General features: G+C 40.1%; 1 protein-coding gene across 1 annotated transcript in view; it reads right to left on the bottom strand.

Moving 5' to 3' along the window:
- Positions 1 to 11,731, bottom strand: part of RORB (RAR-related orphan receptor B) — a 281,548-nt gene extending 269,817 nt beyond the window's left edge. Inside the window, exon 1 of the mRNA XM_006834923.1 lies at positions 11,108 to 11,731. Within this exon, the coding sequence (XP_006834986.1) occupies positions 11,108 to 11,114 (7 nt within the window). The 5' untranslated portion in view covers positions 11,115 to 11,731. The remainder of the gene's footprint in view (positions 1 to 11,107) is intronic.
- Between the last annotated feature and the right edge of the window lie 1,879 nt (positions 11,732 to 13,610).

Genomic DNA, 13,610 nt, shown 5'->3' with positions numbered 1-13,610 from the left:
AGGGTGACATATTAAATAACTGTTCAATCCAAGTTCTACTGGTAGGTGGGACCCTTAAGAGCCCTCTCTTCCAACTTTTCACAGTTAAACAAACAAACAAACAAACAAACAAAAACAACCCAAGAGTTGAGACTATTCAGCCATTCTTAAATTCTTTTTGATCTGAAAAATAAACAGATCAAGTCCAATTGCCATAAGGAAGTTCTTAGAGAAGAAATAAAAAATTCCAGAGTCTAATAAGTTCCAGTGAATAATTGGAATTTTCAAAAGTTATCTCTTTTTCAAGACTGAAAATGCATTAATCTGTGTTCATTGTATAAAAATGTGAAATTGAGCTTCATGCTAATGCAGAGAGGGTTGAGGCCAAAAGTGACAATTTGGCTCCCTGGAAATCTAAAATGGCGGCATTTAATTTTGTGACTTTTCCTCAGCTCACAGTCTCTGGTTTTCAGCTTTGTACTTTCAGAAAGTTGATCTTGTCAATGTTTCAGAGTGAGTCAGACTTTAGTATGAGGACTCATGCTAAGTTTACAAGAGCTAATGTTTAAGAATAAAAGCCAAATTATTGGTTAAAAACGGGGCATGGAATTGTGAGTGTACTCAATATTTGTTTCAGACCGATTAGGAATTTCTCTAGAAAGTTCCAGAATAACATGGGCATTATGTGTCTCTAACACTTAGGTGTTGTTGGTTTTTTTGTTACCTAATAAGTCTCAGAATCTGCCTTCTTTAAATACGCTCAGAAGTCAGCAAGAGCATTATGTGCTGATTTTATTGTTTAATTTTCTGAGTACAGTTTTACATCCAAGTCCTTGGGATTAAAGAGTTGAAGTGGATCACTATGGTCCTCAGGCACTGCCTGCATACTCTTATTACCTCAAGGATTTTATTCTCCCTGATATCTAGTAATCTAAGATTCTCTCTAGAGAAGATATCACTACTTTCAGGTAATAACTTAAATATTAAAGAAAATGAAACCCAATACATATCAACCCATTCCGACAAAAATAAGAATTTCTCTTATAAAAACAATTGGATAAGGGTATTGTATTTTTCCTTAAACTTTATGTAATGTTTTTCTTAGGTTATTATTCTTTTCTCACACTGATAAGACTCATGATAGATTGTCTTATTCAGCAATCTATTATTTCTAATTTAAGAATGACCTTATACTTGGGAAAAGTCACTCGAGAATCATTTTACTAGTAACCTTTTATTTTAAAACAATCTTACTACTTTTTCTACATCATGATATTGTCTTTTCTGGATAGCTCTAAGTCAATGCACTTAATTTCACAGAGTATTAACTATAAAAGCAACTGGGCAATACAACAAGCAATACTTGAATAGTCCTGGTGGGGCACTGTAAGATAAGCACTGGATGGTAATGTCGCTATGAATTGCACAGTTGATGGTTCAAACTCATTGGCTGCTCCTTGAAAATCCTATACAGGGTCACTATGAGTTGGAATCAACTCCACAACACTCAACAACAACATGTTAGACAAACTAACCAAAAGATGGACTTCTGTTGATCCTTCTTGTCAGTTTGCGTCAAAGATCACATCACCTGTGAGAACTATTCTGACTTTCTGATAGCTTCTCCATGCATTCTGCTTTGCTCTTATTTAAATCTTAGCTTTGACCATAACCCGTTGACTTTGCATTATCAATTAATTTGAACATCCTCTGGTTTCAGTCCTGTGTCTGGCTTTGGTTGGATGTTCAATAAACTACGAATAAGTAAATGTATGACTCATATATATTTCTACTAGTATATATGTTGTTGTTGTTATTAAGTGCCATCGAGTTGGTTCTGACTCATAATTCCTGTATAGAGTTTCCAAGGAGCAGCTGGTAGGTTTGAACTGCTGCCCTGGTGTTTCGCAATCAAGGGCAGATTCTACAGTGCCATACCAGGAGTCTACTAGTATATATAAGGCTATGGAAGACGAGATTTTTGAGCTTGTCCCTTGAAAACTTGAAAACTGAAACTGTAAATGTTTGGGAAGTTGACTTTAGTCTCATACTCAAGAGTGTAGATTAATTTGAATTCCTTGGAATGAGCATGTCAGTAAGTTTGACACAGTTTTCAGAAAACTGAGAATAAGCTTCTTACTGTTGGTAAGTGCAATCGAGTCAGTTCAGATTCATAGCAGCCCTGTATAGTGCTGGTAAGTGTGCAGTTCAAATAGACCTCGCAGTCCAGTGCTTATCCTACAGTATGACACAAGGCTTAGTCAGTTCCAAATACGAAAAGAGATTTGTATATAAATATGATATTTTAAAAATTGGTCAAAATATTAACATGAAGTTAGATTCTACAGTATTTTTTTTCCCCTCAGTTAATATTACTCAGGCCAAGTTTTAGTTAGAAATGTCAATACCTATTTTAAAAGGGGCTTACTGTTTTATTTTTTAAGGACAATGTTGTACTGAAATTCAGTGTACCTTTGACATTTGCAATTCAATATTATAATATTTTATTTATGCTGTCTCTTAATTACAAAATAATTTGAATGAAAGATTTTTTAATTTGGACAGCTGTATAACTACTAAGAATATATATAATTTTAAATTGGCTTAATGTAATATTCATTGGAAAAAAACTTTACTAGGCAAGAAAAGTTTTTGCTAAACTTTGAAGCAGTCGCCATCTTTCATATACCAATTGGGTTGACATGAGCGCAGAAATAATGAGTTATCTAGTGCTAAAAAAGTAATTCAGTCAACAACCAGATTGATTTGCTCTTTACTAAAGTCTCTGATTCCTCTAACTTAATAGAAATATGAGGATAAGACAAAAAATATTGTTACAAAATCATAGAAACCTTTATTAAATAAAAATATCATAATGTGAAACTCTTGTTTTTCAACATATCTTCCTTCTACTTAGGTCTATATACTTTTGAAGGATGCAAGGTCAGCAGTTCAAACTCACCAGCTGCTCTTTGGATACCCTATACAGGGTAGCTATGAGTCAGAACTGACACAACAGCACGAAACAATTCCCCACAGAATTCTGTGCTCTTAAATTTACACTATGTAAGCTGCTCCTCGGAAACCCTATACAGTGTTGCTATGGGTCTGAATCAACTTGATGGCACTTTAACAACAACAAAAATGGCAGTTTGGGCTTTAGGATGGATGAGGTAAACTTTTCCAACAAAATTTTCCTGGACAGTTCTTACTCCCCTCCAAGAACAGGTGCATTGTCGTCGTGAGCAACCTCAGAGCAATTTTCCTCATCTCTTACTCATCAATGCAAGCTTCAATTTTCTTAAAATTTCTTTATAATAAGCCCTGGTGATCATCCTGTGTCGTTCAAGGAAACCCCTTGGAATTCCATAAAATAGTCCCATAACCATCTAAACTGACCTCTCTGCCAGCTGATCCTCTTGAAAGCCACTATTTTGATTGGACCTTTTTTTCAAATGTACCTAAGGAGGCGAAGACAAGTGTATCACTGAACTTGTCTGGAGCCATCCACTAATCACAGAGACAGGTTAAAACACCTTTTGTTTGGAATAAGCCTGTGTATGTATTAACTAGAACCCTAGTCACAATACTTTTTGACTTATCCTTGTATAACCCCAAGCTACATGTTGCTGTTATTAAGTGCCATCCAGTTGGTTCCAACATAGTGACCCTGTATAGGGTTTCTGAGGCTATAAATCTTTACAGGAGCAGAAAAGCAAGCCTCATCTTTCTTACAGAGAAAGGGTGGTGGGCTCAAACTGCTGACCTTATGATTGGCAGTAGGTGCTTATCCTAGAGAGCCAACCCACCACTTTCTCAAGACTATGATCTGATAACTAATCGCAAATGATAACAAAATATGGCATTAATGATACCCTTTATAGCAATTTATAAAGTCAGCATATTCAGTTAATAAACTATCCAATATGCATAAGTGTCAAAGCAAATTACTTTTTGCTTCTTCATGAGTAGGTTTTTTGAATAAGTTTTTATCTTCATGTTTTGTTGAAGGATCACATATTCCTTTTGGCTGTTGTAAGAACATGCCTGTGCCAAGAAAACCTCAATTTTAAAGCAAAATTTATCCTATAATAATGCATGTTACATTAAGTAAAATACAGTATACTTACTAATATTATTTTTAAATGCTTACTATTGTTGCATCAAAGGAGTGTAGTGGTTATGAATCGGGCTGTGAACCACAAGGTCAGCAGTTCCAAACTACCAGCTGTTCGGCGGCATAAAGATGAGGCTTTCTGCTCCCGTAAAGATTTACAGCCTCGGAAACCCTTTGCAGGGTCGCTATGAGTAGGAACCGACTCCATGGAACCCAACAACATTGTTGCATCGAGTCAGTTCTGACTCATGGTGGTGGTGGTTGTGTGCCCGTGGAGTGAGTTCTGACCCACAGCGACCTTGTACAGGGTTTCCGAGGCTGTAAATCTTTGAAGGACCAGAAAGCCTCATCTTTCTCCCGTAGAGGGGCTGGCAGGCTCCAACTGACGGTGCAAAGTCCAGTGTTTATTGTATGTAGCCACCACATTTCCCAAATGTTTAAAATATAAGGTATAAAATAATTCTGGGGAAAAATATATTGAATAATATTTTAGCTGCTTAGATAAAAATTAATAAAATTGAATTTCTCGTTGAGGCACTAACTTGAGAACTTGAAATATTGATGATATATTGTTGTTGTTATTGTTAAGTGCTGTTGAATCATTTCCAATTAATAGAAAGCCTGTAAATGGTTTCCGAGGAGCAGTTAGTAGGTTTGAACTGTCAACTTTGTGGTTAGCAGTCCAGAGCTTATCCTACAGTGCCACTCCAGGATTCCTAAAGTTTAAGCACCAGATTCTTACAATAGACAGTATTTTAAGGTGAATTGAGAAAGTAAAAATTGGAGGTGGTTTGAAACGCATGATTTTGTGACATGGTGATCACAAGATTTCTTTTCATAGGAATCGACCCCTCAATGTCATTAGATAACCACCTGGTTGTTATATTTAGTTTGATTCACTATAAATGCCATTGCAACACCTGTGGTTTTCCTCATTAGGAAGTGAATGTACGGGGTCAGGGGTTGAAAGGGCACTGTATGTGTTATGCAAGAACTAGTTAACACAGCCTGTTTTATTGGTGCACTGGTAAATCTCATTTCTATTCATCAGATGATTAGTTCAATCAATATTTATTTCTCTATGCGCTCTTTGTCTTATGTGACAAAGGAGAGAGACATCTTCAAATTCAGGGCATAAACCTTGTTATCTATGAATTTCTTGCTTAATTTGCGACAGAATATTTTTATTTATTTGGGTGTCCTGAATTCTTTAATTCCTTCTCTCTCTAATTATCATTAGGTAGTATAGTGGAGTTTTGTGTAGACCATTTATAAATAGATTCTATTAAGTTTCCTTTTTATGTGGATCAAGTGCCATGTGTAGTCATCTCTTTCCTTTGCTCTGTCTGGGAAGTTGCTTCTGTTTCTCTAAATATGCTTGAGTTTGGAAGTCTGGATTGTGAATGCAAAGATAAGAATGATTTTTTCTCAAATATTCATTCTTCTTGTCTGAGTGGGTGGTTATAGGCACATACATATACATATTGTGTATCAGTGTGTATCAACAGACGCCTCCAAAGACTGCTATTATGTGTTACAGATTCTGTTAAGTCAGAGATTCTATTCAAAGTAAGATACATATTTGCAGAAAGCTGTAATTGGAAAATGATTACAAAATTGCGGGGATAATATTTTATGTGTACAGTGCTCATTTTATCAAAGGTCATCATTCATTACATGATAAAATAATTATTTATTAGTTTGTCTAATTTCTATCCTTTGGAAAGAATGGATGACATAGTGAATTATATCTGGGAGAAAAAGCTCATATTAATTATTAAGCATGTTGGCCAGTCCTAATATTTACTTTTCCAAATTTTTAACAGCACAATAAAATACTTTGCAAATGCCAATTAAACTAAAATAATACCAACCAATTTAAAGTACTTTACAATTTTTGTCGTCTTTGTGGAACACACACAGACATGATTTAGTCTAAGAACATTCTCTTAATATTACTAGAATAATAAAAATAGTTATCTTATCCACTTCAATCACTAATAACTTTGACGCAAATAACAACATCATTGCCTGAACTTGTCTTAATTTCAGCTTTAATTTTCTTATTTCCTGAAATGCTTATCTGTAAATCTTTGTTGTCATTAATATAAATGGCACTAATGTTATTGTTCACAATGTTAAACCTTACTTTACGTATCCATTTGCATAGAAAGCCAGCTGACTCTGCATATTGTGTTTTCATCTGAATAATTTATTAGAATAATTTTACTCTATATGAACTGAATGGCATAATATGTGCTTTACTTAGATCAAAGAGATATTAGTCATTGCAGTAAAAAAAATCCAGTTGATTTGCTTTGATTCACATTTTTATTTCATTGCACTATTATAGAAAAAAGTATTAAGGATTACACAGGCCATAGAATATATGTAGAGTCAATAAAAGTTTACAAAATGTAAATAAATCACTTAAACATTGGTGAAAAACAAAGTTTTGAGTTTTTTTTTATCTCGAAAATCATTCTGAACTGAATTATTTTATAAAAATCTGGTGACAATTCTCTCTATATTTCCTATTACTAGAAAATAATAGGTATTATTACACATTTTACATGTCACATTCATGAAGAGAAAACCTATAAATACATATGTTCTTGGTCTGATAAAATGTTAGTTTCTGTAAAATTCTGTTTAATGACTTGGAAACGCATACATTTTAAATATAATATATGCAAACGCACATCTGAATAAGTGCTTTTAAGGCTGTTAATATTCAGAATTTAACAAACTGTTACCCAAATAAGTAAATGCTAATATTTATATTTAATTAAGAGTATTAACATAAATATGTTGTTTATTGTTAAATAAAACTACTACACAAAATCAGTAATGATTAAAAAAAATTTTTTTTAGGATTTCTTTGTAGCAAAAGTGATACTATAGTGTTGATGAAAAATCCAGTAATTCTAAATTTTGAATAAAATAGTAACAAAAGAGTTTCAACCTTGTATTTCTCATGTTTATGAAGCCTGATTCTCCAAGTTTTTCCCTTTTATTTCCACCCTGACTTCCCAATACCTGATTACCAGAAAATATAAAGGGTATATCCCAGAATCCCTGAAAGTGTCAAACACTTTTGTATCATATTTATTACTAATGCCCTCAGGATGGTGTCTGTGTGTGTGTGTGTGTTGTTATTGGGGTGCAGCAGCTACGTGGAGAGTCACAAAATGCAACTAATAAAATATATTATTGTCTTTCTATATAGTTTTAAAACCATATTTACAGTACAGCTTTAGGATTTTTCTTCAAAGTGTCTGTGTGTTTACTTTTCTAGGAGTAAAGATAAGTTTCCTGAAAATGACTTAATAATTATTAATGTTCTACTGACTACAGAGATGTCCATCAAGCAATGCTTTGTAATTGTGGAAGGAGGGATGTTGATTAGAAATATTTAATTGGAATTTGTAGAGAGAATGAAGACCAAGAAATTGCTTAGGATACTTGAAGCCCCCTTAGAAATACGTTCAGTGTTTCAGACTTCTAAAGGACTTCCCTACCTCTGTGAGCAAGTTGCTCTTGATGTTAGCAGTTAATAAAAATTCACAACTAGCAAATTATAGATACGAATGGGACTTACGAAAAACCCAATCTCAACTTCGTTTACAGCAAGCATAAAACCAGATTTCTAAGCTTTCCTAGTGATAACCTACTGATTGTAATGACATCTGTTTCCCTGCTTTTGGAAGCAGGGTTTTCTACAAGGCAGAACTGGAAAATGGGACGTTGGAAGTATTCCGGTGTAATAAACAGCTGATAGGCCTCTCAGGAAAGAGTCTTGAAACCCACTTCTGGGCTCATTCTTTTATCATCTATGGACTGACCCGAAGAAGTACTCTTTTCTGCCTTCACAAGTTGTTATTCACAATAAAGCAATCCCAGGTGGTCCACAAGGAATGTCTCTAGAACTCAAGTGGTACCCTAGCAGACAAAGACTCTGTAAGACTCTAAATACAATTCTCTTCTCTAGGCAAGATTAACACTGAGTCCGGGACATAACTCAGTTGTAGGGCAAGACAACGCTTCTTAAAGATCAGAACCTTCCCCGCCCTTTCTTACCTTAGAGTTTCACTGAGAATAAGTCTGTTAACTGTCCCAGAGAGGGCAGGGCGGGGCGGGGCGAAGAGTGGTGTGGATTGAGTTTGCTGGATTGGCCACAAGGGTGACAATGCAATTCTGGATCATGTCTTGCAAAGCGCCAAGACTGACAGGCTATTGTTGTTAAATGCCCCGAGTCAGTTCCGACCCATTGTTGTTGTTAAGTGCCTTCGAATCGGTTCTGACCTATAGCGACCCTGTAATAAGGTTTTCGAGGAGCGGCTGGCGAACTTGAACCGCCTACCTTGAGGTTCAAACCGGCTTCATAGTCCAGTGCATTAACCTACAGCGCACACCAAGACAGGTACCAGCTGCAAAAGGTACTGACTGAAACCACCTGGCGACAGCGAACGTGTAGCGCGCATGCGCGTATGTGTTTTGAGGGATGCAAGGAGGGAAGCGAAAGGGGCACACTTCAAGGCCGAGTTCAAAATCCGCTCCATCCCCAAGCGAAAGTCAGTTCCTTTCCCAGCTCTCTCTTCAAGTTCACACTCCAGTTCAACTCAGACTCCCCACCAGACCTCTGAAATAGCCTGGATCCTTCTAGTATCGAGGAAGAGAGCTGTCCTTGTTAAATGCAAAAACATCATGGAGTGATAAGGAGAGATAATAATAAAAGCATCAAAAGAGAGCCTGAAGTGGAGGGCATGGGTGGAGGGGGGCTGCGGAGGTTTCTCAAAGAAACCATGGGTTACGCCTGCATTTTCTCCAGTTAGAACTTGTCATAAGCAGTTCTTAGTGGCCTGGAAAGGGTCGCGTTCACATTGATGAGGATGTGGATTTTTCAAATTTAGCAAGAGGATAGCGCGCCTGGCTTCCAGCCCCTTCATACTTCTGGAGTCTCAGAGTCTGACTAGTAAGCAACATCGAGTCGAAGTGGAAATTTGCTGCAAACTGCTACTTCAGGAGAGGTGTGATCAAGGTACAACAGTGGCTGCCTCGCACTGCTCTCCTTTCTACAATGTAAGGAAAGTGCGTAAGGGGTTTTTAAGCTCTTGGTCATAGTGCTGCGCCCTAGCTAAGGAGGTTTCCGACCCTCTGAAATTGTGAAACCAGCCATGGGCAAAAGGTTGGTAAGACATAAGAAAGGGAAGGAAGATCTGGCAACCCTAGATAAGAGTAGGAGAAACCGAAAAGATAGTAAATAGGATGGTGAGATGGGACAGAAAATAAACACCAAAAATAAAACAAAAAATGAGTATCTCTCACTAAGTAAAGGCGCTACACTCTCCAGTTGCACATGCTGAGTTAACCAGACAATTTGGACCTTTGAGCACGTGATCAACCCTAAACTCCGACACTCACCTGGAGCCAACACAAACGCGCGACCCTACTCCCAGCGCTGAGCTCCACCAAAACCCTCCAACCTAGACATCCCTCTCTTTTATCTACAGCTGCCTCCACAAATGGATAGATGAGCCGCTCTCTAAATTCTTCCTCCTCCTCTCCCTGTCTCATTTCAGGGCCAAACCAGCTAACCCAATCTCCTCTTGCTTCAAAACTTGGGGCTCACCGCTTTTGGCGCATGGGAAAAAGCCAACCGCCCCCTCGGAACGCTCCTTGAAGGGCGTTAAGAGGGCAGTTGAGAGGGGAGGGGAACACAGCCCAATGGAAAACGACGAGTGTTTGTCTCCCAACTCTCTGAAGTGCTTGCTGACTATTACCTCTCACCGAGTCTAAATGCAGAAGATCCAAAGCCAGCTCTCTCCAACTTCAAGTTGCCAAAATGTTGGCAACTTTGGGAGGTTTAAAGAGAGGGAAAGTAGAGGCCCAGAGAACCGTACGTTGGTCAGAAAGCGAGATTTGGGGTATCCAGAGGCTTGCTCAGATGACCATGACAAGTGGGCACTGGCCCGCTCTCCAAGAGAGAAGTTGTGGCCAAGCGGGAAGCAAAAGGAAGGTCCCTGGCTGATTGCGCAGGAACCCTGGAAGTCCCAGGCACTGCAAGGGAGGAGATAGACAAATTGACTCCCGCAGAGCGGCCGAGAAAGCAACCGGAGCAGGTGTCTTGCCCCTGCTGCCAGAGCGCCTTCCCGCTGCCACCAGTTCCTCCGGGGCTCCTGTCTCTGCCGCAGCCGGGGGGGTCTTGGCCTCAACTAGCACCCCTAAATGCCTCCCATGGCCGACCCTTATTTATGAAAGAATTCGGGACTTCGCGACTCCCCACCACGGGTAGCACAGGATCTCTCCTCTTCTCTGGAACTTTCTCCACCCAACTTTTATGGGGTCGCGCTCTTTCCTGAATAGCGCAGACACCGGTACGCTGAGCTGTTCAGGGCGCAGCGTCGGCGCCAGAGGCGTGCGCAGTCAGTGGTCTCCGCATCTGTGTATGGCTCCACTACACCGCGCCTCTGCCTCTCGCTTCCGAGAGGAAGACGAGTTTGCTGGCGGGGACACCTGGTGGGTTGTGTAACCTGGCGAGTGTGTGTCCCCGCGCGTGGCCGCCCCACCGTCCGTCAGTGCGCCCTGCGTGCCCGCACAGGTCGGGAACCACTGCGCGGACGCTTCCACGTCCTTCCGCGGAGAGGTGTCCCTCTCTCGCCTCTCCCTCTCTCTCGCCTCTCACTCCCTCCCGCGTACGCTTCTGCGCCCGAGAGAGAGGTGTAGAAAACATTCAGTGCAACTCTAAGGACACGGAGGAGACAACCAACATCGCTTTCTTCTCCCAAAAGCGCCCTCCCGCGTCCCTCCAGAACTCGTGAGAGGCATCAACACCTTCCCGCAACTTTCTACTCCGAGGCCTTTCGGAGCCCCATCTGGGAGCGCAAACTCCACGAATTGCGCCCAGCCAAAGCTCCTTCCCCTTGCACTGGGTGACCTCCCCTCCCCCATCTCTGCGTCTGACTGGATTTGGCCAGAGCCCGGCGCCTTGGTGCCCGCGGGCTTGCTTACCTCGCATGGTGTAGCCGCTCTCCCGCACCGCGTAGTCATGAAGCTGCTCCCAGCCCGAACCCCGGAAAGCCCAAAAATCCCCGCTCAGCACGAGTGCAGAACGTGGTCGGTGAAGAGCTGCTCAGCCGAGAAAACCATCCCTTTAGGCGGACGCCTTGGCCGGAGGGTGACGTTTGCCGCCGCCGCTGCTGTTAACAGTTTTGATGATGGTGGTGGTGACTGTTTTGTTTTGATGTTTGTTTGTTTGTTTGTTTTCAGGAAGAGTTAAAAAAAAAATGTTCTGACTTGCTGGTGTCTGGGTTTTGTTTTGCTTTTTTCCCCTTCTCTCCAATGTGCTTGCTTTTTAAAAATGCCACCGCCTCCGGCTCAGAAGATTTCTTTTGTGATCACTTGGACTGAGGAGGAGGAGGAAGGGCAGCAGCAGGAGGAGGAGTTGGTGGTGGTTTTGTTAGTTACAAAGAAGGGGGGAAAAAAAGGAAGCAGAAAGAAAAGAAAGAAAGGCGGTGTGGATGGCAGAGCATGTGCGTTTTCACATGACATCTGTGCCTGTTAGCGGATCCACAATGTGAATTTTCACTGTTCAGTTACAGGGAGGATGGGAGCTGGAGAGAAAGAGGAGAGAGATGCAGAGAGAGTCGAGAATGGGGCTTATACGCCAGGGCGGGTTTGGCCGGGACTTCCAGGCCCCGCCTCCTGTCACGCCGTCGCCAATCGGCGTTAGGCAGTGCTTGGCGGGGCAGGGAGCGCCGGGGGGAGGGGAGGGGACCCTACTGGAGCCTGGAGAGTGTGGGGGTTGGCCGGGGACACTGAAGCCAGAGACGGCCAGGGCTAGAAGAGGACTGTCCGAACTTGGCAAAGGAGGAGAAGGACCGCCCGACTGAGGGAGTCCAGCAGATTTGCAGGTGACAGTCACTTCCGACTCCAGCGGGAGGGAGAACGCTGATCAGTCCTTAGGGGGCTAGAGACGCGAGACTCCCTGAGTCCTACGACCTATCCTTCCTTGCAAAGATTGCGAGCCCCGGATAGTTAGTTTTGAATTTATGGCACCGCACCTCTGGAAGGGACGTTTTCGTAAGCAGGACCCTTGAATGTTAGTGGTGGAATAATAATATAAATCCAACTCTTATCACTTTTTCACAACTGAAATGAAGTTCCGTGTAGGCAGCCCCCACTTCCTCTAAAAACAGATTTCAGATGCTCACCTTCAGCCTTAAAATTATCAAAGAAAAACTGACGGCTTTCATCTGATTTTTGTTTTTTAAAGTGCTTTTCTTTTGTCAAGAAAAGGAATTTTTATTAGAATGTGAGGAATCCGCCCGCTACAGGAAGCAGGGCTAACAGTCCAAATTGGTCTGGGTGGCCAACTTAGAGATGGAAACCAAAGGGACTGAGGGCACAAACTATGAGGGTGTGAGCCCTGTGTGATGAAGGACTGTTCACCTTATTTGCTAACAGATGACATTTACCTATTTAGAAGAGAGGGTCAATGAAATGCAAATATTATTCGTATTCCTTAGGTGAAAATTATCTTCTATGCCCATTCATTCATTTAAAAAAATAATCTATTGCATGTTAGCAAAACTGTAGTTTTGCAAGTGTTTCCCTTCTCATTGGACAAATAATATATCATAGAGATGATTACATCTCCTTTCCTTCCTATAATGGGGAACTTCTTCAGTACTTTGGCTAATGATCACACTGAAAGACAGAAAGGTGAAAAAACTGGTTGCCATGAGTCACAATGACTCAGGGCAACTAGAAAAAACAATAACTCAATTTTAACTCAATTCTTCTACTCATTAGCTTACCTGTTGGCAGAGCAGGCCTCATCATTGTTAAGGCATCTACTAAATAATTTGATTTAAATAGTACTTATTCATACTATGTCAGGTAACACAAAATACAATGTAGAACTGGCAATGATTTAGTTAATTAGATCACTCTATACTGCCAAAGGAGACACCTCCATCCCTAATTAAATAAGAAATGGATCACTTGCTGAATCTTCACTAATGTTAAATGGATATAGTCTGTGGCATGCCCTCCCATTTGCAAGCCAATGTGTAATTCAGGAAAATTTTTAGTGTTGAGTGAAAGCTGATTGACTCATTAATTAAATGAACAAAAGGAAGTTACTGTTCAGAATAGTTATTCCCATATAAATACCTTTCCCCTAGATTTGTAATTGACATAGTAGTTAATCTTTTAAGATAATATTTAAGGCTCCCTGGTTTTATCATTTTTAATCAAGTAAAATATATTCATCATAACTACATTAAAGCTGTACTAAGTTATGCCTAATTTAGTTGCTTCATTAAAAATTACTGAATATAAAATAGTTAAGAAACAAATTGTGACTATATCATTTTAATTTCATGTACTTCAAGCAGAGATATAGACATGCTGAAAATTCCAAATCCTTTGTAAACAATATAATTATTATTATTGTTTTAAATTTATGTTTTCATCTGAGGAAACGAGGAATTTCAAAATTCAATCATTT

This window comes from Chrysochloris asiatica, unplaced genomic scaffold, assembly GCF_000296735.1.
Source record: "Chrysochloris asiatica unplaced genomic scaffold, ChrAsi1.0 scaffold00014, whole genome shotgun sequence".
NCBI classification, from domain to species: Eukaryota; Metazoa; Chordata; class Mammalia; order Afrosoricida; family Chrysochloridae; genus Chrysochloris; species Chrysochloris asiatica.
The sequence above is the reverse complement of the archived record's forward strand: the minus strand, read 5'-3'. Positions and strand labels throughout refer to the sequence as shown.